A 25,939-nucleotide genomic window follows, 5' to 3' on the forward strand; every position below is an offset into this window, starting at 1 on the left:
AGTGGCCCATCTACACCAGTATCCTGCTCTCATAGTAGCCAAGCTAATGCCCATGAGAAGCTTGCCAGCAGAACCTGAGTGCAGCAGCCCTCTTCCCTCCTGTGGTTTCTGTCAGCTGATACCCAGAAGTATTACTGCATCCAAGACAGAACTTGACTAGTCATCACTTAAAGCCTCATCCTCCATCTCAGGCAGGAGAATACAGTTGCACTCATGACCTACTTGTGAGCCTCCCATAAGCATCTTATTTCTTTATTTTTATGTTATTGTATAGAAGCAGGCGGAATGACTGCTCATGTCCAGCCCTGGTCAGATAGCTGTTTGGGATGGTTTTGTTGTAGGCGAAATGAAGTCGCACCCCTTTCTTCCTCTCCCATTAATGCTAATTGCTGATTTCCTAATGAAGCATGTGCAGCTCCAGTAGTTAGATCAAGCAGTGACTGCATCTGCATGGAGTTCCTTATTTAGCTAAGGATGCATGTGTAGACATGCCCGGTTCCACATGCATTTCCTAGTAAGATTGGGGCAGTGGCAAATTTCTGTAATTCCAGCATTTTTTGTGATTGTTTATGGGAAGTAGGTCCCAACTGAGTTCAGTGAGGAAGAGCTATAGTAGGTAAGTGGGTCCCATGTTCAGTTCCTGGGATATCTAGGAAGGACTGGTAAAGACTTTCCTCTGAAAGCCCCGCTGAAATTTGCAGATGGCACCAACCTGGGAAGGGAAGCTAGTGCCGCTGAATACAGAATTGGGATTCATGATGACCTTAACAGATTGGAGAACTGGGCCCAAACTAACAAATTTCCATAGGGACAATTGTAAGGTTCTGCACTTAGGCAGGATGCACAAATATAAGATGGGGAAACACCTGGCTTCCTAGTAGTACATGTAAAAAGGATCTACAGTGGTACCTCAGTTTATGAACTTAATCCATTCCTGAAGTCTGTTCTTAAACCAAATCTATTCTTAAACCAAGGAGCAGTTTCCCTAATGAGGCCTCCTGCCGCCGGTGCCCTTCCACCATTTGGTTTCCATTTGTAGACCAAGGTAAAGTTTGCAAACCAGAACACTACGCCTGGTTTTGCAGAGTTTGTAAACCAAATCTTTTGTAAACAGGACTGTTCTTAAACTGAGGTACCACTATAGAGGTCTTAGTGGAACGCAAACTTAACATGAGTCCAAAGTGTGATGCAGTAGCAAAAAAAGAGCTAACGCTATTCTAGGCTGCATCAACAGAAGTATAGCGTCCAGATCAAGGGAAGTAATAGCAGCACTCTATTCTGCCTTGGTCAGACCACACCTGGAGTACGACATCCAGTTCTGGGCACCACAATTTAAGAAGGAAATTGACAAGATGTGCAGAGGAGGGCAACCCAAGATGATCAAGGGTCTGAAAACCAAGCCTTATGAGGAACGGTTGAAGAAGCTGGGCATGTTTAGCCTGGAAAAGAGAAGTCTGAGAGGAGAAATGATTGTTGTTGTTTAGTCATTTAGTCGTGTCCGACTCTTCGTGACCCCATGGACCAGAGCACGCCAGGCACTCCTGTCTTCCACGGCCTCTCGCAGTTTGGTCAGACTCATGTTTGTAGCTTCGAGAACACTGTCCAGCCATCTCGTCCTCTGTCTTCCCCTTCTCCTTGTGCCCTCCATCTTTCCCAACATCAGGGTCTTTTCCAGGGAGTCTTCTCTTCTCATGAGGTGGCCAAAGTATTGGAGCCTCAGCTTCAGGATCTGTCCTTCCAGTGAGCATTCAGGGCTGATTTCCTTCAGAATGGATAGGTTTGATCTTCTTGCAGTCCATGGGACTCTCAAGAATCTCCTCCAGCAGGAGATATGATAGCCATCTTCAAATATCTGAAGGGCTGTGTCACATGGAAGATGGAACAAGCTTGTTTTCTCCTGCTCTGGAGGGTAGGACTCGAACCAATGTCTTCAAGTTACAAGAAAGGAGTTTCTGACTAAATATCAGGAAGAAGTTTTTGACAGTAAGAGCTGTTTGACAGTGGAACTGTCTCCCTCGGGAGGTTATGAACTCTCCTGGCTTGGAGGTTTTAAAGCTGAGGTTGGATGGCCATCTGCCATGGATGCTTTAGCTGAGATCCCTGCATTGGAGGGGGTTGGGATAGATGACCCTCGCGGTCCCTTCCAACTCTACAATTCTGTGAAATTGTTGTCAGCCAGTGTGTAGACTATGCAGCACTACATGGGCTAACAGACTCAATATAAGGCCACTTTATGGGTTCCCGATGTCAAATCATTGTGTGCAAGATTGTAGCTTTGTTACCTGAACTGCCACAATATTATAATTATTGTAACTTTTTTCTAATGCTGTTCAACTGTTTAGATACAGTGGTGCCTCGCAAGACGAAAAGAATCCGTTCTGTGATTCTCTTCGTCTAGCGGTTTTTTCGTCTTGTGAAGCAAGCCCATTGACGGATTAGCGGATTAGCGCTATTAGCGGCTTTTAGCGGCTTATCAGTTTATCGGATCAGCTGATAAGCAGCTTAGAAAAAGGGGGGGAGGGGAAAAAAACTGCAGGAACTCGCAAGACATTTTTGTCTTGTGAAGCAAGCCCATAGGAGATTCGTTTTGCGAAGCACCTCCAAAACGGAAAACCCTTTCGTCTAGTGAGTTTTCAGTCTTGTGAGGCATTCGTCTTGCAGGGCACCACTGTATCCGGTAAAAGCAAAGCCATGAACTTTATATCAGATATGGATTTTGGTTGGGATTTGCTAGCATACTGCAAAGCATCATTTCTGATTTATTTTTAATTTTGTGTCTCTTCGTTTTGGTCCTCCCCCTCTGCTCCCCACTCCTTTGTGCAGTCTGTGGTGACAATGAGAGTAAAATAGAGCCTGACCAGCAGATGGACAACTTGTACCTGAAAGCTTTGGAGGGATTTATCACTGTCATCACACAGGATGGAGACATGATCTTTTTGTCGGAGAACATCAGCAAGTATATGGGCTTGACACAGGTGAGCTGTTTTCTACGCATCTCACGTAGCAGGTTGGATGATACTGTGATGCTTATTTATTAAGCTTGTATATTGCCCTTCAGCCGAGGATCACAGGGTGGTTTATGGTATAATATAACTTCCGCTTCTTCCTCTACTTGGTAGAGCTAGTTTGTTAAATGTGGCTTAGCAAAAGCTTCCTGCAAGTACTCTAAGGAAGAGAATGATGGTGCCTTTGCTATTCTGGGATTAGAGTGGCTGCAAGGGTGTTTAGCCCTGAAGAGGCCAGGGTTAAGGTCAGAGGGACCCAAGAGGAGATTTAAATGTGCACAAGTGAAACATGGAATATGCAAAATAAAAGACCAAGTAAGTTAGTTCTTGGTATGAGCTTTCGTGTGCATGCACACTTCTTCAGATACACTTCTTCAGATGCACACTTCTTCAGTGTATCTGAAGAAATGTGCATGCACACGAAAGCTCATACCAAGAACTAACTTAGTTGGTCTTTAAGGTGCTACTGGAAGGAATTTTTTTATTTTGACTATGACAGACCAACACGGCTACCTATCTGTAAATGGAATATGCAGATAGGCCTATTCTCTTGCCCAGCAGGTTGCAGTTCCATGGTTGCTTTTAATACCCAAGAATGCAAGGGAAATATTCTTACATGCCACAGTGGCTGTGAGAATCTTAATAGCTTCAAACTGGAAGGGTGGGAAAATGCCATCAAAGATGGAATGGCAAATTAATGGAATATGCAGAGCTGGCTAAATTAACGGGGGGGAATGAGAGACCATACAGACCAAACGTTTATGAAGAAATGGGGTATATATAAAAAGTACCTTAAAGACTGTTGTAATAGCATGATGTCTGTGGCAGCCTTCGATTAACTTCTATGATATATTGGATTTGTATAAGTACAATATTTCTGATAATTAACAACAAAATCTGAGACAAATAGAGCACTAAAAGAACATATAAAGACATAAGGAGTTGGTGGGAAGTCGTCGGAACCTTAAGAAGATTGTGACAAAGTATAACAAATATTTATAACTTTTTGTTATCTATGGATAATAATAATAATAATAATAATAATAATAATAATAATAATAATAATAATAATAATAATAATGTGACTTGCAGATGCTTTAAAGAAGTATCACTCATAAAATGATAAAAGATTATTGCTGTCACTACCATCAGGCCATAGAACAGAGTGGGAAGGAAATATAAATACTTAATACAGAATACAAGTACAAAAACGGCTAGAGTGTGAATTTACAATGAACAGCTAGCTGCTATCTAAAACATCTCTCTAAAACACTTCTCAAAGTTTCTTGTCCTGTGGTGCATTTTGGGAACAGAACAAGGGGATCCAGAATACGTTCCCAGCGTAAATTCATTTTCGCCACCCCATTATTTAATCTGTTTGTCTTGATGGTCAAACAGGTGGAGCTGACCGGACACAGCATTTTTGACTTCACTCACCCATGTGATCATGAGGAAATTCGAGAAAACCTGAGTTTGAAAAATGGTAAATAATGTTTTTTTAAAAAATAATAATAATAATGCAACAACAGTATTGCAGTGTACTTTGTGCATCATTTATGCACAAAGAAGACTTGCCTTTAATAATATATTTTGGTGCCAGGCAAGGACGCCTCTTCTCCTGGGCATTTTATTGTTAATTTTCTTTTTTGCTGTTTTGTGATATTTCAGCCAGCTGATTGTGGTGATCATTTTAATGTTGTTGGAGAGGGGGGGGGGCTTGATTTTGGGAGGTAGATCTTTTTCTATAATTTTTAGTGTTTCATGTTTTTAAAGTCGTTTTTAATATGAGCAGTTCACCTCTCTTCTGCTATAAGTCGTCTTGAGAAGTTTGGAGGGCTTTAAAGTAATTAACTAAAAGTATTAATGAACAATAGAAAGATTTGCGTGTCTCCCCAAGCACTTCGCCTGTCTGAACCTCCAGACTCGAGACCAAATGCAATGGCTGCTTCTCCTGGGGGATTTATTGCAACCAAGGAAGTATTTTCTTTTTAGAAAGTGTGAGCTAATGCCAACTGTTATTTGGCACTAGGGCAATTATCTCTAGGAGAAACTAGGAGGGGGATTTGAGTTCCTATGGTCACTCCCTAATTCCCCCTGGCACGAGGAGATGGTTGCTGCTGCGCCAGGAAACACATTTCACTCTTCCAAGAGGATCTGCTTTATAGGGCCTTGGGGATCCTGAATTTGGACAAACGAAGGAATTATCTTATTAAGGTGTTGGCTTCTGCCTGCAGTGAGCAGAGCTGACGGTCGGAGCATTTGAATCCACCGTCTGTGCCAGATCTCAACCAAGACGCATCCTGAGGCCTAAGCAATGGCTGAAGTGTTTTAGGATACAGTCCATGGAGCAATAATTGCTTTGAACAGCTTTCCCCCACCTACTGCCCTGCAGATGTTTTGGATTACAACTCACCTCCGCCCAGCCAGCATGCCCAGAGGTGCTAAAGGCTGCCTTAAAACACGGATGGGAAGTTTGTGGCACTCCATCTACTGCTTGGCTGCAGTTCTGATAATCCATGACTATTGGCCATGTTGGCTGGGGTAGATAGGAGTCCATATATTTTCCCATCGCTGCTTTAGAATGTCACCAGTTAACCTTCAGTGCAGCAATGCCAAGCAGAGAACTGTTCTAGGGAGATGATAATCACCTGGTTTCTCAATCAGCTGCACAGAAACTTTGTAGAGTAATCGAAACAACAGATAACAGGGTGGATCAAATAATCTGCTAACCTGTGGACAAAGTGTTTATCTCTCTTGCGCTTCTGAGCTTTCTTCCCCCTCACTGCATCATGTGATGAAATGAGCATCTTATCATGTGATAAATTGCAATCCTCATGGGAGTCGCATTGTTCTCTGAACCCACCCAAACTGTTCTCAGATTAAGTGAGTGGTGCTGATGAAGATGGCTTCACCAGACTGGATGGTCAACATGCCCAGAACAAAGAGGGGCAGTTTTTACACAGGGATTAGCATATTTATTTAGCGAAATTTATGTACCTGTAAGTTGTTTGCAGGGATTGTTAAAATTGTCAAAGAAAACAGTTAAAGGGAATTAAAAACATTTAAAGGTAACAGTAAGAAGGAATAAAAGATGCCAACATCTATGTTTGGATAAAAAGGTAAAGGACCCCTGAGAAGTTAAGTCCAGTTGCAAATGACTCTGGGGTTGCGGCGCTCATCTCGCTTTACAGGCTGAGGGAGCCAGCATTTGTCTGCTCCGCAGACACTTTTTTCCGGGTCCTGTGGCCAGCATGACTAAGCCGCTTCTGGTGCAATGGAACACCATCATGGGGATTCGAACCACCAACCTCCTGATTGGCAAGCCCGAGAGGCTCAGTGGTTTAGACCACAGTGCCACCTGTGTCCCACATGTGTTTGGATATGTTTGCCTAAACGTAAATATTTTAGGCAGGCTACTCTCTGGACTTGGTCTTGTAGATATGACCAGAACCTACACAGTGCTCCCAATTTTCATTCCACAGGGCTGGTTCAGAAGAGTACCATGGTCAACGGTAACAAAAGCTGCGAAGAGATCAATAAGCAAGGTCACACTCCTCATGCCCTGGTCATTCATCAAAGCAACCAAGGGCAACTTAGGCTGAACCCAACAGATCTAAATCAATGTCATCAAAGATTGCTTGCAGCTGTCTCCCATCACCTTCCCCCAAGGGGAGATAGTCTTGACTGGTTGGTAGTTATTCTAGTCCAAGGGACTGTTTCTTTAGGAGTGACAGCACCACTGTCTCTTTCAAGGCACCAGGAACCAGCCTCCCATGCAGTGAAGCATTAACCATGCTCTGTACCCAACCAGTCAACCCCCTCTGCTAGATTGACTAACCCAAGAGAGTCAGAGGGCATGTGGTTGGACATAGAGCTGCCAACACCTTGTTCACATCAGCTGACTGCATAAGCTAAAACTGATCTCACACCACACCAGTGATTTGGCAATAGGTACTTCATCCGGAACTGCCAAGGTCACCCCAAAATCGATTAACTTTATCCTCAAAGTGTGTAGCTAGTTGATCGCAGCGGTTTTGGGAATGTTCCTACTCTGGTCCTTCCGAAATAACTGCTGGCTGGTTACTAGAGCATGCAACGGAAACTGCAAAACAAGCATTAAAAAAGAATCTTGTCCACATTTTTCTCAGGTCCAGGCTTTGGGAAAAAGAATAAAGAGGTGACCATGGAGCGGGACTTCTTCATGAGAATGAAATGCACTGTTACCAACAGAGGCAGAACTGTGAATCTAAAATCGGCCACATGGAAGGTACTTTTTTTTTAACGTATGTTTTTTGAAAGATTTAATCTACTCAAGTTGCTTTGTTTTTTTTTAAAAAAAACCAAAACCCTTGTATTAGTACAAATAGTTTCCTTATGTTTCAGGTTTTGCACTGCACTGGACAACTGAAGGTCTATAATACATGCCCTCCTCATGCTCTCTGTGGCTACAAAGAGCCTCTCTTGTCTTGCCTGATATTAATGTGTGAACCCATTCAACACCCTTCCAATACTGACATCCCCCTGGACAGCAAGACGTTCTTGAGCCGTCACAGCATGGACATGAAATTCACCTACTGTGATGACAGGTAAAAAGACCAGCCATTTGCTTATAACGCCTCTCCAGCGTGATAAATTGAGAGGCACTGCGGCGTTTGCCTCCTAGGTGGGTCATAAGGAAAGGGTTAAATAAGTGTGAAGTGATTGGCCAGTGGGAACCCAAGGGGAGTAGTTAGAGTGAGAGTTGGGAGTTGGAGAAGGAAGAGGGAGGATAAGTCTGTGGGTTGGTCGAGTTGTGTTGAGAGAGAGTGTGAGGAACTGTTAGGTGGAGTCAGATAGATGGTTGGGATAATCAGTTTGAAGTTGTTAGGAATGTATAAGACAGTAAAGAAACTAAGATTAAGAAACTGACAAGAAAAATTAACTGAAACCATAAACTTGTTCATGCTTATAAAAATAAACTTGATTATTTATTAATGTTAACAACTGTCTGGACTCCATGGGTGCCCAAGAGAAACGGGTTGGTGGCAACAAAGAAAGCAATCACAGTGGTGGCACAGGGATCAATAGACCGTCAAATGTCCGGGGACCCTGTGTGATCACCACAGGCACCCTTCTTTAAAGAATATTCTTAGACACCAGAGCAAAATGCAGTTACTTAGGCAAACCCCAAAGGAGACGTATGGCTCGATAGGGAGAACAGTACCACCAGGACTAGAAAAACCCATGGCAAGTAAAAAAAAAAAAAGGAGGCCGATGCAAAAGAATTTAAACATATACTCACTTCTGTATAGATATAGCTGCTAAACATTTTAAACTGGCTGCTGGGAATTAAAAGTATTTTTGTCTGGTCTTGGTGTGCTTTAGCACAACACTGTTCTTCCCTTTTGGAGAGTTTTGGAGAGTTTGTGCCTGCCCTGTATAACAATATCACATTAGCCCCATTTGGGCATATGGGTAGGGGGCACAGGGGGTACACTTTGCCCCAAGATCCCCATCCTACAAGCTTTGCCCTGACCTTCCTGCATTGAGCAGAAAGATCTGAAGTGGGCAACTTCTGCTCAACTAGGAATCCTGATCATACACCTGAACCAGTTGATATGGTAAAAAGTCTAAAAGGTAGAGGCGATTCCTCTGTCCAGCCTGTGTTTTGTGCAATGTTTCCGTGAGAATAAACAGCTGTTGCCAACTGAGCACCCTCCAGACGTTTAGGACTACAACTCCCATCACCCACAGCCAGCACAGACTTATTACCTACTCCCAACATGGTTGCGCTGCCTGCGGCTGATGGGAATTGTGGTCCAAAATATGTGGAAGGATTCCGATTGGCAAAGGCTGAACTGAAGCAAGACTGTGCAAGTTGTGAGATACCCAAGTCAAATGCATCTGGCCAATTCATGTATTCTGTAACTTGCCTTGGCAATGACTTCTAGTCTTTTTTAAACAAAAGGAAGTCTCTTGTGGCATCTGAAAGACTAACCAATTCAACATGTCGAAAGCTTTTGTAGGCTACTGCATAAAATTCAGCAAGCCGTGCTCACAAGTTGCAGCAGGCCTGATCTAAAGCATCCGTCTTGGCGCTAATCCTTTCCTTGCAATCCTTTTGTTTCTCTTGCCATTCCAGTACTCCCAGCAATGCCAGGTCAGGCTTTCCTGTTGTATCATGGGGTTTATTTATATAATTTAACACAGGGCCTAAAAAACCAACACGGGCCCTTGAGCATTCTTTTTGAGATCAACCTAGGAAAGACAATGGGACTGTTCATGTGCTGTCTGAGTTAAACATTTGCAGGAGTTCAGCTTCCGTGAGAATATTTCATGAGGAAATAAAGAGGGCAACATTCAGCACTGCCCTGAACCCACCATGAGAGGAAAAAAGAAAGTCGAGCGGTTGTAAGAAAGATTTAAACTAATGCTCTTAAGGCAAACAAAGGCAACTTGTGATGGGGATCAGAATATGCTTTAGGATTTGGCATAGTAAATATCCCGTTGCTTAAAAAATATGCCCTGAATCTGTGTTGGATGTGGGAATAAAGCAATGCAAGTCTGCACAACACACACACACACACACACACACACACACACAGTTACAGATAGGTAGCCGTGTTGGTCTGCCATAGTCAAAATAAAAAATTCCTTCCAGTAGCACCTTAAAGGCCAACTAAGTTAGTTCTTGGTATGAGCTTTCGTGTGCATGCACACTTCTTCAGATACACACATCTGTATCTGAAGAAGTGTGCATGCACATGAAAGCTCATACCAAGAACTAACTTAGTTTGTCTTTAAGGTGCTACTGGAAGGAATTTTTTATTTACACACACACAGTGTTTTTCATAGAAATAGAATGGCCATGGCCTGTCCTACCGTTAGACAGAATGAAGTGACCAGTTCAGGCAGCGAATTTGGGACATCATGAAAGGGCAGCAAAGAGTTATTTAATTTCATATTGTCTTTTTTACTGCCTCAGAGGGAAACAGACTCTCCGGTGGGACTTTCTGCCCCAGGTCCCAAAATAAATCAACTAGCTTTGTGTGCTGTGTACTTTTGAGTGAGAGGGGTCTGTGGGGGGAGTCATTCACTGCTTTGTCTCAGCCAAGCAGCAAAATGCCCTGGCCGGCCCTGAGGATGCTTACAATATGGTAAAAGGAAGCTGGAGTCCTAATCTTATGAGCATGTCACAGAATGGCACTGATTCTAAATTAATCTGGAAAATTATCTTTTTTTTAAAAAAAAGGTATTTATTAAGAAAAAATTTTTAATATAATAAAAAATAAAAAATAAACATACGAAATAATAAGCAGTTAAAAACACACATTAATTTTCAATAACATAACTTCCATACCCTTATTTCCTCCGACCTCCTCATACTTCCCTTCTTTGTATTCCATTTCAGTTTGTTAGTTCAGCAAATCCTTACCATTAAACTTTTACCCATTTATAATCCTTTTTTCATATCTCCTAAAGCATTACAGCTGGAAACCGCTTAGTTTCTATCCAACATCTTTCTAACATTCATTAATTTTACAATATTTCTTTAAGTAGTCTTTAAATTTCTTCCAGTCTTCTCCCTGGTCTCGGAACCTGCCAGTCATCTCAGCCAATTCCATGTACTCGATCACCTTCATCTGCCATTCTTCCAGAGTGGGTAGATCTTGTGTCTTCCAATACTTAGCGATGAGTATTCTTGCTGCTGTTGTACATAAAAAAAGTTCTATCCTTCTTTTGCACCAATTGGCCGACAATGCCCAGGAGAAAGGCCTCTGGTTTCTTCCGATCTTTTTCAATTCATTATATATCATTTCCAGAAGTAATCTGGAAAATTATCAGGTAAGGGTTGTCTGAATGTAGCCCGGGTGGTGTTGGACATCGTCATCTCTCTACAGTGGTACCTCTGGATGCGAACAGGATCCGTTCCGGAGCCCCGTTCACATCCTGAGTAGAACGCACGTCTGCGCGTTTGCGGGTTGCGATTCACCGCTTCTCTGCATGCGCGTGACGTCATTTTGAGCGTCTGCGCATGCGCAAGCGGTAAACCCGGAATTAACACATTCCGTTACTTCCGGGTCACTGCGGAGCGTAACCTGAAAATGCTCAACCTGAAGCATATTTAACCTGAGGTATGACTGTATTATTATGAGTACGATTATGATTATTAGAATTTATATACCGCCCTGGAGGTCTCAGGGCGGTTCACAGAATAAAATCAAGATATAAAACCACAAAATACCTAATAAAAATAGAAACAACAACCCAATAGCCCCCCCCCAAAAAAACAAACACATTTTAAAAGGGCATAGGATATAAATCAGATCAACCAAAGGCCTGACAAACGTCCCTGGGGAGAGCATTCCACAGACAAGGAGCCACTGCAGAGAAGGCCCCATTCTCGTGGTCCCACCCTCCGAACCCTCGAGGAGGAGACACACAAAGAAGGGCCTCAGAAGATGATCTCAGGGTCCGGGTAGGTTCATAGGGAAAGAGGCGGTCCTTTGGGTATATCTCAACCTTAGTTAGCATAAGAAGCTCAGTTGGTAGAGCGTGAGACTTCATCAGGGTTGTAGGTTTCAGGCCCCATGTTGCACAAAAGATTCCTGCATTGCAGGGGGCTAGGAGACCTTCTTGAATTATACAATTCTATGATAAGAAGAGGCTGCTGCATTGGGCCAGGAGCCCATCTCATCCAGCATCCTGTTCCCACAGTGGCCACCCAGATGCCTGTGGGAAACCAACAGCAGGATTCGAACACAGGAGCCCACTCCCCTGCTGTGGCTTCCAGCAACTGCTATTCAGAAGCTTTTCTGCCTCTGACTGCAGAAGCAGAACATAGCCATTCGGGCTAGTAGCCATCAATAGCTCTCTTGTGCATGGGATTTGTCTAATCTCCTTGCCATCCAAGTTGGGGGACATCACTGCCTCCTGTGGGAACAAGTTTCATCGTTTTACTAATTTTATGAACAGCTGTCATGGCATCTCTGACTTGCCTTTCCTCTAAACCCCAAAGTCCCAAACGTTGCAGCCTTTCCTCCTCAGGGGAGTTGCTCCATACACTTGATTGTTTTGGGGGGGTCCCCCTTTTTATGAACCTTTTCCAGCCACTGACAGGGAGGGTGGTTGATGAGGATATAATAATAATAATAATAATAATAATAATAATAATAATAATAATAATAATAATAAATTTATACCCCGCCCATCTGGCTGGGCTTCCCCAGCCACTCTGGGCAGCTTCCAACAGAATATTAAAATACTGTTATGCATCAAACATTAAAAGCTTCCCTAAACAGGGCTGCCTTCAGATGTTCTCTAAAAGTCTGGTAGTTGTTGTTCTTTTTGACATCTGGTGCGAGGGCGTTCCACAGGGCAGGTGCCACTACCAAGAAGGCCCTCTGCCTGGTTCCCTGTAACTTGGCTTCTCACAGTGAGGGAACTACCAAAAGGCCCTCGGCGCTGGACCTCAGTGTCCAGGTAGAACGATGGGGGTGGAGACGCTCCTTCAGGTATACTGGGCCGAGGCCGTCGAGGATAAAATGGGAGGTCCCTGTTTGCACTGCCACAGGCTCTTCAGAGGAAATGCGAGGGGGCAAACAAGCCTTCATCCTAAACTGAAGCAGAACCCTCTAAATCCAGTGGGGCAGTTCTGGTAAGCCTCCGTAGGGTTGCAGCCTGGCAGCAAGAGGTGAAAAGAGCAGCCCGCCCAATCTGAATGGGCACCAAGAGGGGAAAGGATATGGGCCAGCCAGATAAGTGTTTTCCTCCTGCGGAAATGCCTTGGCAGGCACTCCCAGATCAGGAAGAGGTGACGAAGAACAGGGAGTGATGCAAAATCCTCCAAGTCCCTTTATTAAACAACGTCAGCAATGGATATTTGTCCCCAAAGCCTCGTGGTTTGTCAGGCAGTGCTGGGAAATATGCTTTCGTTGCCATTGTGCAACGCTCAGGTTTTTCCACTTGCTTTCCCATAAGCTAGGATGCTCCATTTTCAAACACAGCGCTAAAACTGCTTCTGCTGCAAATACAATTAATAAATCCTTCTAGATTAATGAACTCTGCAGCTGACCAGTGCTTCCTCCTCAAAGCAGAAATAATCCTTCCCCTTAACCTGCGATGTAGGGTTGCCATATTTCAAGAAGTTGTTGGGCTTTTTTTAAGGGGATTTCGCCCCCAAAAAGGCAAAGAGTGATACTCAAAACACACACTTCCTGGTTCTGTTGGCAAAAACCCAGACATTTCTCACCATGGAAGTGAGAGCTACTGGAAGCATCTGTGTTTGTGAGATAGAAATAAGCTTAAGTGTGGGTTCAATTCTGTTACTTTTTTATAATTTAACGGGACAGGGGTACCATTAAGGGGAGTGAGGAAGTCATATCCAGCAACAGATGGTATGGAGCATCAGCAAGATGTTGGGAGAATTGTGTGTTGTGCCTTGGGGGCCTGACCTGCATGCCATAAACTAGCCTGCTGTCCTCAGGGATGTAAGAAAGCAGTGATTTCCATTCTGGCCTGCGTTTGTCACAATCAGCACCGTTTCCCTTCCACTGCAGTTCCGTTTCCACCAAATACTTCATTATTCATCTCGCTGCCTGCTACTGAATGCAAGCTGAACTTGCACATATCTTACACAACTATCTATGCAAAACAATGTAAAAAAGGTCATTAATTGCACATCGCTTGTGAACTTTTTAAAAAAACACAACAGCGATGTGAACAAATACCAATCATATTCGCATGATCAATTTCCATAAGAACATAAGAAGACCCCCTGCTGGATCAGGCCCATCTAGTCCAATATCCTGTTCTCACAGTGGCCAACTGGATACCTGTGGGAAACCCAGAAGTGGGACCTGAGGACAAGAGTGCTCTTCCTCCCTGTGGTTTCCAGCAGCTGCTAATTTCTGGTAATTCCATTCCTGGCCACAGGTGAACACACAAAGTGCAGCCATTTCCACTTCCTTTTCCATTTCCACTGAAATTTTCAGACATCCCTACATCAGACACAGCAGAAGATGCTATCTGCTTGAACTGTAGGTCCAATTTGTTTCTTTCTGTGATATGGGGGAAGGTTGGAGAACTGGCTTTGGCCTCATGCGACAAAATGTCTTATGCAGGCCCTGGAACTGGATATGTCAGGTATTGTGTGAGAGCGAGCTTTAAACCAGTGTTTTGGTTGTGGAGAAGGTCTCTTTTGCAGGGACATATCAGTGGCTTTATCCTTAGCTAAGCCATATAGCCCAGTACAGTGGAACCTCGGAAGTCGAATGGAATCTGTTCCAGAAGTCCATTCGACTTCCAAAATGTTCAGAAACCAAGGCACAGCTTCCGATTGGCTGCAGAAAGCTCCTGCAGCCAATCGGAAGCTGCGTCGTACATTCGGGTTCCAAAGAATGTTCGCAAACAGGAACACTCACTTCTGGGTTTGCAGCGTTCGGGAGCCAAAACGTTCGACTCGCAAGGCATTCAAGGTACGACTATATTGCGTAAAGTATGGCATCCACTATCCTCAGTCTCAGAGATAAATATTCCCCGTCCTGTGCTGCACCAAATCTTTCAACTTCTGCAAGAGGTGAGCTATTAGACTACATTGGGGTGGCAGAGAAATTCCCACTTGTGCACACTTGACCATTTGGATCAGTGGAATTGTCACAGCTACAGGTGCCACGTAATACCCATTTTACAATTGTAAAAATCTGATCATTTAGTGTGGCAGCGTCTTTGGAACTCCCTGCCGATTGAAACCGAACAGGTGTCATAACTGTATTCTTTTCGGCACCTGCTAAAAACATTCTTGATGAAATAAGCCTAGATTAAAAGAGGTACTTTTAATCTACTTTCGCATCTTAACTTTTGCATGTCTTAAAGCAGGGTTGTGAATTTTTCTTTGATTTTTCTTGTTTTATCCTTCCGTAAACCACTTTGAGGGGTTTTTTACAACCAAGCAGTGGTATAAATTTTATGAAAAACATAAAACAAATAAGTAAATTTGATTCTGTCCACATTTAAAGGAGAACCTACTTAATGCTCACTTTCCGGAATAATACAGTGGTGCTTCGCAAGACGAAAAGAATTCGTTCTGCGAGTCTTTTCGTCTTGCAATGTTTTTCGTCTTGCGAAGCACGGTCCGTCGAAACTGCGCCTCTTCAAGCGTCTTTTAAAAAAAAGCGCAAGACGTTTTCGTCTTGCGAAGCAAGCCCATAGGGAAATTCGTCTAGCGAAGCAACGCAAAACCGAAAAACCCTTTAGTCTAGCGAGTTTTTTGTCTTGCGAGGCATTCGTCTTGCAGGGCACCACTGTACACAAACCGAAGTATAGTCATCCTTTGAAATTCACACATCTCCGAATTTTGCAATGCTGTTCTCCAGATTTGACAGGCTCACTTGTTCCTAGACTAGGCAGCCTATATTTAGGATACAGTTAGGCAGAGTTAGGTGATGCCTGCACACATGTACATTTTAAAGGTATATGGAAAGAGGGGGTGAACCTGATGACGAGCTGCCATTTTTGATGGCAGTCCCATGTTTACTGCAATGTATAGTTCCATTGCAAAACCAAATATAAACAGAGAGACTTCTGGACAAACTGTCTAACGTGCTGCAATGCTAAGAACATATGGACCTCAATACATAATTTCTAGTCTTATCTATGCCTGACACGTGTGCCACTTGAAAGGGACTTGGGCAAAGGGAGTGACATGATACTGGCTGGCCATTTAGCATCGCATCTGGTGCTTGGTGCCACCTGCAATTGGCTAATGCAATTTCCATGCCGGCAGTCTGCGTGCATTAAGGTTGCAGTTGTTGTTTTTTGAAAAACCCTGATTCTGAACGTACTACAGGTTTGGAAGCAAGCAGGATAGCTACCCATGAGGCGCCTTCTGCAGACTGTTGCCGGCAGCTCAGAAAGCCGAAAATAAAACTCATTTCATGAATACAGGTTTCAGGAGTGGAGGGAGTGAAGAACCAAATGCATATTTCGCTTTACAAAAATTGGCAGGGTCATGTGTGTTATTAAGGCAGTTCTGCTAAAAGCTTAACGGCATATGGATGGTTTATCCAGTTTTCAAAAGTAGCTGTTTTAAAAACCTTAATCCCTGGATAATATTTCAATCTCGTATAGGTCAGGTTTAGAATTTCCCTGCTTTCCTCATTACCTGCTGTTTTAAGAGAATAAACACTGTTCCCTTGACATTTAGCATCTAAATAGCTGTTTGCAATGCTGCGTGCCTACCTCTTAGTAGGCCTCAGTGAAAAGGCAACAGAACACCTCTTTCCCTAATGCATGAGACTTTGTAATCCAAGATTACATCTGATCCAGCTGAACATGACATTTTCACAGGACACATGTACCGCAAGAGGTAATTCTGGGGTGTGAACTTTTCGAGGTTGATGTTGCATTGAGGAAGTAAAGCACAGATTGAAAGAAAAGTAATGGATTAAAAACGCACTGGTTTGGCATGGTAGGGACAGTCAGTAGTAAGTGCTTAATGTTGTATTTAAGTTGCAGAGAAAAATGAAGGAAGTTCTGCATTCCGTCTTGACACTTTCCTGCTCAAAAGCTCAAAATTGGTGCAGGTATTCCAGTATTTAGGATGCAGTTATCCTAGCCACCTACTGCTTGGTTAGTACATCATCAGCAACTACTATTCTAGTCATTCTAGAATGGGTTTACCGATATAGTACACCCCTGATGCAGACTGATTTTATAGCTCTAAACTTTTTACTTAGAGACGATTGTAGTTAAGTGTTATAGAAATCATTTATTATTTTATTAAGAGAATTTCATTTATAAAAAGATAGTGGGGGGGGGGGAGAAAGTGATAATGGAAAAAGAAAAGAAAAAAATACTGTTACATCACTATTCATTAATGTACAGTATTTATTATTATCCGATATAATTGTCAGTAACCAAATATATTATGTGTGAACTCATTCCAAATACCATTGTATTTATCCAAAGAAAAAGTCTGTGCCTATAAGCTGCTTAACTAAATCGTTTAAATAAATAGAAAAAAATATTTTCATTCCTGCCAATGTGGGGTTTTTTTCCTGCTGCTTCGGATGAGGGAAATTCCTCAAGACCCACCAGTCACCTTCCCCTGGTTTAGCCAGCCAGTTGAGGCCGTCCCCTGAGGTGTGGCCACTGTTGCATGCTGACAGCTTCTAGGGGCCACAGGTGAGAGCTGAGCGAGGCCCAGAAGGAACACAACGGGTCCCCCACCAGAGCTACTATCCCTCCCCTCGATTGTGGGACAAAAGCAGTTAATGAAGACAGGGTTTGGAACTCCCTCCTGTCTCCCACTCATGGGGAACAGGCTTGTGAGGAGCTAGATCCATCTAGCTCAATGTTGCCTACACCACCTTTCCTAAACCTGATACCCTCCAGAAGTTCTGGACTCCAGCTCCCATAAGCCCAAGCCAACATGGCCAAGGCTCAGGGATGATGGGAGTCGAGGTCCTAAATATCTTGAGAACACCTGGCTTGGGAATGTTGGCTTACACACACTCTGCGGTTTCAAACAGGAGACTCTCCCAGCCTTGCATGGAGAGACCCAAGGATTGGACCTGGGAACTTCTACATGCAAAGCTTATTCTCCACCACTGAGCTGTGGTGCTGCCCTCCTAGTTTAAGCTGGGGAAGGAGATCTGTCTTCTGTTTCGGTCTTCCATCATCACAGATGTTAACCCCCGAGATGTGCTCTCAGATAATGTAATGCTTTACAACGCATTTGGGGGCTCTTGTGACAGATGGGAGTCTGATTTCTTTTTCTTTTTGCTGACGCAAGTTCCAGCGTGCTCCGTGTCCTTTAAAAAAACAACAACACCCTCCGTAAAATGTGTGTGGGGTAGAAGAGCCTTCGCAGAAGTCAGGATCCTTGTGAGAATACAGTGTTACCATCATTAGTGATAATGGCAATTACGTGCTTGCAGGCAGACGAGGCTGTGTGCTTGTTCTGAGGTTGTATTTCCTGGCTTTGTAAGGTTAACGTCAACTGGGAGCAAAGTAGTTCAGAAGGTGGGGGCATGGTGTAGCCTTTTCATTCTGCCGTTGTTCTTAAATACGTCCTCCAGTTTCGTTCTACAGATAGCTAGTGTATGGACTCTTGACTTAGATAGGATCAAGACTATACAAAATGTGAAAATGAAACAACAACAAAAACTGTACAAAATATAGCAAGGACATCCTGAAAAGTGGAGGAGGAGCAAAAGGTTTTTTTTATAATTTTAATAGTAATGTACATCAATCATTCTGATACAGTATACATGCTACAATAGGGTCTTTAATCTAATTACCTCTGTACACAACTGAAGTTTTCGAAGCCAAATCCTCACAGTGGCATTTATTTGTAACCTGGTACTTGTTTGTACATTGGTGACGCATGGAATGGAGTCACTGTGTGAAAATCTTTGCCGAATCTATGCTATGAAACATTATTGCATAAGTACAGCAGCTGGGGGAAAGCCATCATTTAACGTATTGCCTAGCATTTGTTTGTTTAATATCCGCTTTAGTAACGGAAATACCAAAAGCAATGAGCTAACCCCTAACTATAAATTCCAATTTAGAGAGTCAAAACTAAAGAAATGATGGAAGTCCAAAGAGGAGCAAGAGTCAAAAGTTAATTGGTTCCCTCTCCGCTCCATTCCAATCTGCTCTATCAACAGAAATCAGTCAGAATCATGGGTTGCGGATAGCACAGTAGAGACACAACATTTCCTGGTGTCTTAACCATGGTTAAAAATTTACAACCGTTCTGTGAACTATGTGTTCCTTTCACCCTTGTTTGCAAATTCCTCTCTCCCTTATCTTTTTCAAGCTCACTCTGCTGTTTCATCATGTGTGTGCAAAATGCTAGCATAGCAGGATTGCCAAAGTTTGCAAACTCTGGTTAAAGCTAACCATGGTTTAGAATGATGCAGGTGTCAAATGGTACCAGGGCTAACCTCAGCAGGTTAGCTCTCTAAACAAGGATTCCTGATTCCTTACCTGTGACTCTCCTTCACTCTGGATCTTAAGGCCTGATTTGCTAGCAAGGAACTGCTTGGAATTGGAAATATCATTTGCTGATCAAATACAAAGCTACACACTGGTGTCGTCATTGTGTGGCACTGCTCTGGCGCTTCGGGCATTTTGTGTTCCTGCTGCTAAGCTCAGCTTGTAAATATTGACAAATGATTATTAAATTCTACTGAGAAGCATCTATCTTATACAAAACGTGTAGTAGAATTTTGGCCATTTTATGCCTGCATGTGTTTGTATGATTCAAAACCTGATATCAGGATCTATGGGGAAGGCATAAATGTTATGTCTTGTGGCGTATGGTGATGGCTCATTCACACACACAGGTCAGCACTTGATGCTGCAGTCATCTGGCAATCAGTATGCATGTTTGTTTATTTTAGTGCAATAGTTAACGGGGACTTAACTGAAAGTGTGTACTCTAGTAGAGGTAGTTACATTAAAACCTTGGACAAATATGCTTAGACAAATGTAGAAGCACCTGCAAATCCAGCAAAACAAGAAAGTGGAGGGGGGTGGACCAGGTATTAGATGCTCAGCCTAGGTAGAAATCCCATCTAGATATGTCCACATTTGTGGATTTGCCTCTGATGCAGTGAGAGAAAACTCTACAGCAGAAGATGCTGCTCTGATATGTTCTTAATGTTATGTTTTAGAGCAGCAATTGCCAAAATGACTACTTTTAGAGCTATCTTGTTGCAGCCAAATGCACCACTCAGTAGGAATGTAAGAAGCTATCCTATGCTAAATCAGGGCGTAAAAGGGAGAGAAAGATGAAATCACAAAGGTGCGTGAAAGGAGGTTTATTTGCCCCAGTGAAGCTGAAGTACACTTCTTCAGGGCAATACCAATAAAAACTTACAAGCTCAGATTTTCCTTAATTTGGGAAGGCACGCTACTAAATGAAAAATGTTCGAAACCAAATATCTAATGAAAATGTTGGTTTGCTTGTTTCATGAAGGATCACTGAATTAGTTGGATACCATCCTGAGGAGCTGCTGGGCCGTTCTGCCTATGAATTCTACCATGCACTGGACTCTGAGAATATGACCAAAAGTCATCAGAACTGTGAGTCTCGTTATAAACTTGCATTTTCTCTTAGGAATGTGTGTTATTGAGCACATTGCGAAGCTGTGAGGTTGCATTTATTTGGCAGGAGCATGATTTGTACATTTATTTATTCAGTGGGCAATACAAATAATTGGTGCTAAGGCTCATGAGCCGCTTCAGCCCACTTTCATACAAATACCGGCCTGGTAAGCACCTCGTGACAAATCAAGCTATGGCTTATTGGGACCGTGCAAACATGCTCACTCCCAGAGAGGAGTTCGCAGAAGTTCTGCTCCTCCCTGGTCCTTTTAGCACAGTGTGCCAAAGGTTTGGCTCAGCATGTTGTTCAAAGCTGGGATCATCATTCAAATCTCTTCCCCTTAAGCATGATCTGTAAACATAGGACAAACCTGGGCTGCAGATCATGGTTAAGGGGCAGAGACCTTAGCCACAGTCCCAGGGTTTCTCTCCTCAAGGATGGGCGCTTATGCTTCAACGAAAAAGAATGCAAAAGAGGGCAGTGGTTTGCATAAAATCTGCATATGCTAAATTTATATGTGTAGATGCAGAATTGGAAATAATTTTAAATCGTCATTTAAATGGAAGTACGGTGCATCTCGCCATAGTGGAGAAGAGTGAGACGATGAGGTGATCTGTGGGCCTGCTGAGTCTGCTGTCGAGGTTGCTGCTAAATTGATGGAAAACATCAAGCCACCATTTTCCCTCCACAACTCTCCCTCCTTACAGTTCTTTACCTTTAAGCCAGACAGCCGTTCAAACAGAGGACTGTCCTCTGTTAAGTAGGACACTTGGTCACTCTAGTCTATCTCATGAACTCTACTCATATTGATGCAGAACAGAGAGCAATTAGCAGAGTAAAAACTTAGAATCCCCCCCCCCTCAAAAAAAAGACCAGAGGCAATTATATTTCATAAAGCAGAGTTTTAGTGCTACTGAAGACAAAAGATAACAGAACCAGCTGTACTCAGTTTCTCTGAAGGAATAACCCAAACATCATGAACCTTCTGCTTGTTTCTTTCACACAGACAAGCTTCCAGAATCTTCTTGGATTAATTAGAATAGGAAAGATCTCGTCACATCAGATCAATACTTTCTGTACTATGATATGCAAACTGACAGTCTCCACACCACTGCAAAAGATTCCTTAGTTGGTGGTGACATGTTGTTGCACTGGGAGAAATTTGTGTGGGGAGCCAATCCACAGGGCAAGATGCTACACTTGAATGGCAATTTTATTACTAAGGATATGTTAATTCATTTGGTCATATAGGTATTCTCACATGCATGCACTCATCCGATAACTGAGGATAGCAATTTATGCATCTGATGAAGTAGGTTGTGGTTCACACACAATAGTATGCTGCAATTGATCGTCCACAAAGGGTTTTTTAATGTTTGTTTCCTTCATACTTTGGGAACTCAGTTTTGCTGGGTCAGGAAATACCTTGTGTGTGCTACCCTAAGCTCTTTAGAGACAGAATGAGGTACAATCAATAATAAATGCTACAAGTAGCAGTTGAGGGGTACTTTCCCTTCCTGGAGTTCCTCTAGAATTTGGAGCTCCTTCCCAGCCAAAGAAGCAAGAAAGGGTCAGGAAACAGGTGAGAGAGGAAGGCAGGTGAGGAACTGGAAGAGTGCTGTAGCTCAGTGACAGAGTACATGTTTCAATGCAAAAGGTTCTGAGTTTGGTTCCTGGTGTCCCACCAGCAGAAGCTCTTTCCTGAAGCCAGGAGAGCAGCAGCCACTCAGTGTAGACAATACTGAATTAAATGAACTCATGGGCTCAGTACAAGGCAGCTTCCTGTGTTCCTATGAATTCAGCTGTGAGTGGCAGGCAGCCTGTCGGATCTTGAAGCCACCTTTTATTGACAGGTGTGGAGGAAAGTGATGGAGACCCCTGCAAGGGATGGCTATCTGGGAGGACTCAGGGATTTGCATGAGGCCCCATAAAGCACTGGCAGCCCCAGTTCTCAGTGAGGTCAGGATTGCCAACATTTCATGTGGCCACATTAAAATACTTGGTGTAACACACCAAATCAGCTAGATCATCTTATTCCCTTCCTGCCATTACACTTCCATATTCAGAGCAACAAGTAAATTGAATGTATACACACATTCACTTACAAATCTCACAAACTGAGACAAAGTTGTAGGAGAGAATTTTACAGCAAGCGCCGATCTATTTTCACTCCTGTTTGCCCCCTTAGTTCCTTTTCTATTGTTTGCCACTGTAACATGCTGCACAATGCCTAAAAATAGATGTAATCGCTTTGTAGCTATGTATTGTCACCCTGCAGAATGGCCTCATGCCAGGGAGCCCATGTTCTGATTCCATGCAGTCATTTTCTTCTGTAACAACTTAACGCTAAAGAACAAGCCGGTTTTGGTAAGCTTGGCAGAGAATAGTCAGGACTTAGCTGTTTTCTACAAAAGATCTAGTATGTTGGCTACCTGACATCTCTTGGAAAAGGAATTCTAAGTCAGCTTTTTTCACTCATCTCCAGCAAGAAACGAAATGTGTAACTCTCGAAGTGTTCACATGAAGAAAGCCAGACTATTCTGGGTATTCCTGGAACATGAATTCTCTTTATCACAACTTGTACAGCATTGGGGGAAGGAGTGCAGAGTTAGCCTAACTATTTGTGAGCCTTAGCCTGCAGTTCTTTGAGAATTACCATAGATTGTATTTCTGTTGCAGATTTTCCTTCGTACAAGTAATGTCCAACACCTCTCACCTTAAGAGTTTTGTACTTTAGCCTCAAACAATAGGATATCTTCTCCAGTTCTGCTTCCCAAGTTACCCAAGTTTTCATTTCCCTAATAGCCTGGTCCTTTTGTTTTTATATGAGCAAAGGAGAAGACCCCATGTTTGCAAGGTTGCTTTCCTTTAAGTCTCAGGAGTGGCACATAGTTCCTGTGAAAAGCCTGGGGAACATTTCTTGTGGGCATTGCCTACCAGTATTCCCAGGAACATGCATAAATCTCTTCAATCTAGAGCTTCCTTTCTGCGAAATCTGACATGCGATTTTTGAGCTGGCCGCTGTTCCTGTCACACATGGTCCTGGTAACTGTTGTGGGATCATCTGCTGATGGCAAAGAGGCTTGAATATGCTCTCACATATGAATGGAGGCTTCTCACCCTGTAAACACAATATACAGTTCCGACTCCAAAGGGCAATGGATTTAAAGGAATGTCCACAGGCTCATGTTCCTCATTACGGTAAAGCAGTGCCATCTAGCTAAGACAGCACAACTCCAAGGAAGGAGCCATTTCTATAAGCGTATTCTGAATAAACTTTTCCGCCTTCAAAGGGGATGCAAATTCTTTGAGCTACTGCTAATTATGATCCAGAATAAATGAATAGGTTGTTTTCCAAATGTGCCTTGCTCTTTTTTTTTCCTTTGCAATTTTGCTATTAGGGTCCAGGTTTTTCTAATAATTTGGCTATGTTTGCAAGGAGTGGGGAAGAGGGTAGAGACTGAGGTTTGTGGGTGGCAGGTACAGAAGTCTGGAAATAGTTGTCATGGGGAACAGGGGAAGGACAATAGGCAAGGTCTCTTGCCTCGTGCGAAACTATTCATCCAGTAAAATAATCCAAAGTAGTATAGATGGATTTGAAGAGGGATTAGACAAGTTCGAGAATGAAAGGTCCATCAGTTGCTATTAACCATTATGGCTATATGGAATCTACAAAGGCCACTAAATGCTAAGTGTTGGGAGGGGACAATAGGAATAGAAGACTATTTCCCTTGCCCAGTCCTTGTGGGTTTCTCCAGGGTATGTTCTCCAGGCTGCTATAGGAGCTAGCAGCAAAGAGGGACAGAAGCATGCATGCACACACATGTATATATCACCTTGATACCATATGGAGGGAAGTGGAGTTATTTGTACAAGGGCACATCCTTGTACAAGCAGATTTTTTTTCTATTGTTGAGTTGTTTATGTGGCACATGTTTGCCATTATGTACAATTCGCCAAGTTCAATGGGATTCAGTCCCAGGTAAACGTCTGAAGGTCTGCAACCTTTGAACCTTTTCTATGTAGTATGTTTAAAAATTGTTTTCTCTCCACCAACCTTACAAAGTGGCTCTTGAACTACTTTACAGGTGGGAAATCAATGCAGAGAGAGAGAGAGAGAGATTTGTTTGAGGCCAACCTTGTATGTCCATGGACAAGCTGGAAACCAGCACAGAAACTCTAAAAACAATGGAAATTCAATCCTAAAATGCAAGCCGTTCATATTATTATTGCTATATCCCATAGAAAGACTATAATCCTCCATCAATGGGGAAATAATAAAATGATTGTTCACAGGGATGGGGGGGAGTGTACAAATTAATGAAAATATCTACATTGCCCATAAACTGCACAACCCTCTGCCAAGATAAAACTTGCTTCAAGTTTGTAGTCCTGTATTATTGTCTTGCCATGGGGTAATGGCATTGTTCTGAGATAAGCTACAGCATTGTTTGCGTTCTTGGCTTCAAATATAAAAAATTCTATACACTCCAAGAGACTTAATTGGTAGTCATCAGAGGCGATAATAGGGTTTAATTTGGCAGATTTGGCATAGATCACTCCCTGCAACCTATGGAGCAGGGAAGAAAGAGAGAGGGAAAGGAAACAAAGTCTTTGTCTTATGGCATAATGTGCCCTGACGATGCGCTGTAGAACTATAGCAAGAGATTAATTATATTCCATCATTAATATTTTAGAATGATTTGGATCTGTTCCTGTTCCCACTGAATCTTGCCATTCATCTCAATGGAGAGCCAGTTGAAATTCTTTAGTAAACTGTTTAACCAAAGACTTCTTTGTGGTCTTTAAACTGTTCAGAATAGCAGTATCTTTTATTTATTTTGTGCATTTAACAAAACATATATGCTTTTGCATTTTAAATATGCATTTAAAAACTTTAAAATATCCAAAACGTGGTAGAGATCATTTTAGTAGCTAAAAAGCCTGGATGGGCTTGCCTAAATAAAACTGCTTTAAACAGGCACTGAAAAGGACACAGTGAAGTTGCGTGCCTGATGTCAATAAGCAGGGAGTTCCGAAGTTCAGGTCCTGCAACAATCAAAGATTGTGAAGGGGAAAGGAAGGGAATCCATTGACAAAGCCTCCAAATAATAATTAAATGTGGGGACTTACTTTCAGGCATGTGGAAGTCTCTGTTCCTTTTCCTTGCTGCTCAGCTTTCTTGGCCAGAGAGGACAGGTGAGGAGGCAAGGAGGAGAAGCTGGGGCAAGAGGCTCCAGGGATTGGCAATGGGCCCCTACTAGCGTGTGACCCAGTAGTGTGTTTTCCCAGTAGTGATGTATGGAAGTGAGAGCTGGACCATAAAGAAGGCTGATCGCCGAAGAATTGATGCTTTTGAATTATGGTGTTGGAGGAGACTCTTGAGAGTCCCATGGACTGCAAGAAGATCAAACCTCTCCATTCTGAAGGAAATCAGCCCTGGGTGCTCACTGGAAGGACAGACCATGAAGCTGAGGCTCCAATACTTTGGCTACCTCATGAGAAGAGAAGACTCCCTGGAAAAGACCCTGATGTTGGGAAAGATGGAGGGCACAAGGAGAAGGGGACAACAGAGGACGAGATGGTTGGACAGTGTTCTTGAAGCTACCAGCATGAGTTTGACCAAACTGCGGGAGGCAGTAGAAGACAGGAGTGCCTGGCGTGCTCTGGTCCATGGGGTCTCGAAGAGTCGGACATGACTAAACAACAACAACAAGCGTTTGACCCTCAGCAAGTGCCTAATGATGCTGGCCCCTGATGCTGGGGGACAACTAGGGATGCTGGAGACAAAAAATGCAATCAGGAGCGGAATTTCCAACATTCACTTATTTGTCCC

The 25,939-nt window shown here is 43.0% G+C and overlaps 1 protein-coding gene across 6 annotated transcripts in view; it reads left to right on the plus strand.

The window, feature by feature from the left end:
* Positions 1-25,939, plus strand: part of EPAS1 (endothelial PAS domain protein 1) — a 134,037-nt gene that overhangs the window by 85,522 nt on the left and 22,576 nt on the right. For all 6 annotated transcript variants that reach the window (XR_014523537.1, XR_014523538.1, XR_014523539.1 and 3 more), the window contains 5 exons: positions 2,824-2,975; positions 4,404-4,488; positions 7,154-7,272; positions 7,389-7,591; positions 19,975-20,081. Coding sequence is in view for 3 of the 6 variants with exons in the window: in XM_083494287.1 (XP_083350413.1) it covers positions 2,824-2,975; positions 4,404-4,488; positions 7,154-7,272; positions 7,389-7,591; positions 19,975-20,081 (666 nt within the window). In the remaining 3 variants the exon portion in view is untranslated. The remainder of the gene's footprint in view (positions 1-2,823; positions 2,976-4,403; positions 4,489-7,153; positions 7,273-7,388; positions 7,592-19,974; positions 20,082-25,939) is intronic.

This window comes from Podarcis liolepis, assembly GCF_965112155.1.
Source record: "Podarcis liolepis genome assembly, chromosome: 3".
Lineage (NCBI taxonomy): Eukaryota > Metazoa > Chordata > Lepidosauria > Squamata > Lacertidae > Podarcis > Podarcis liolepis.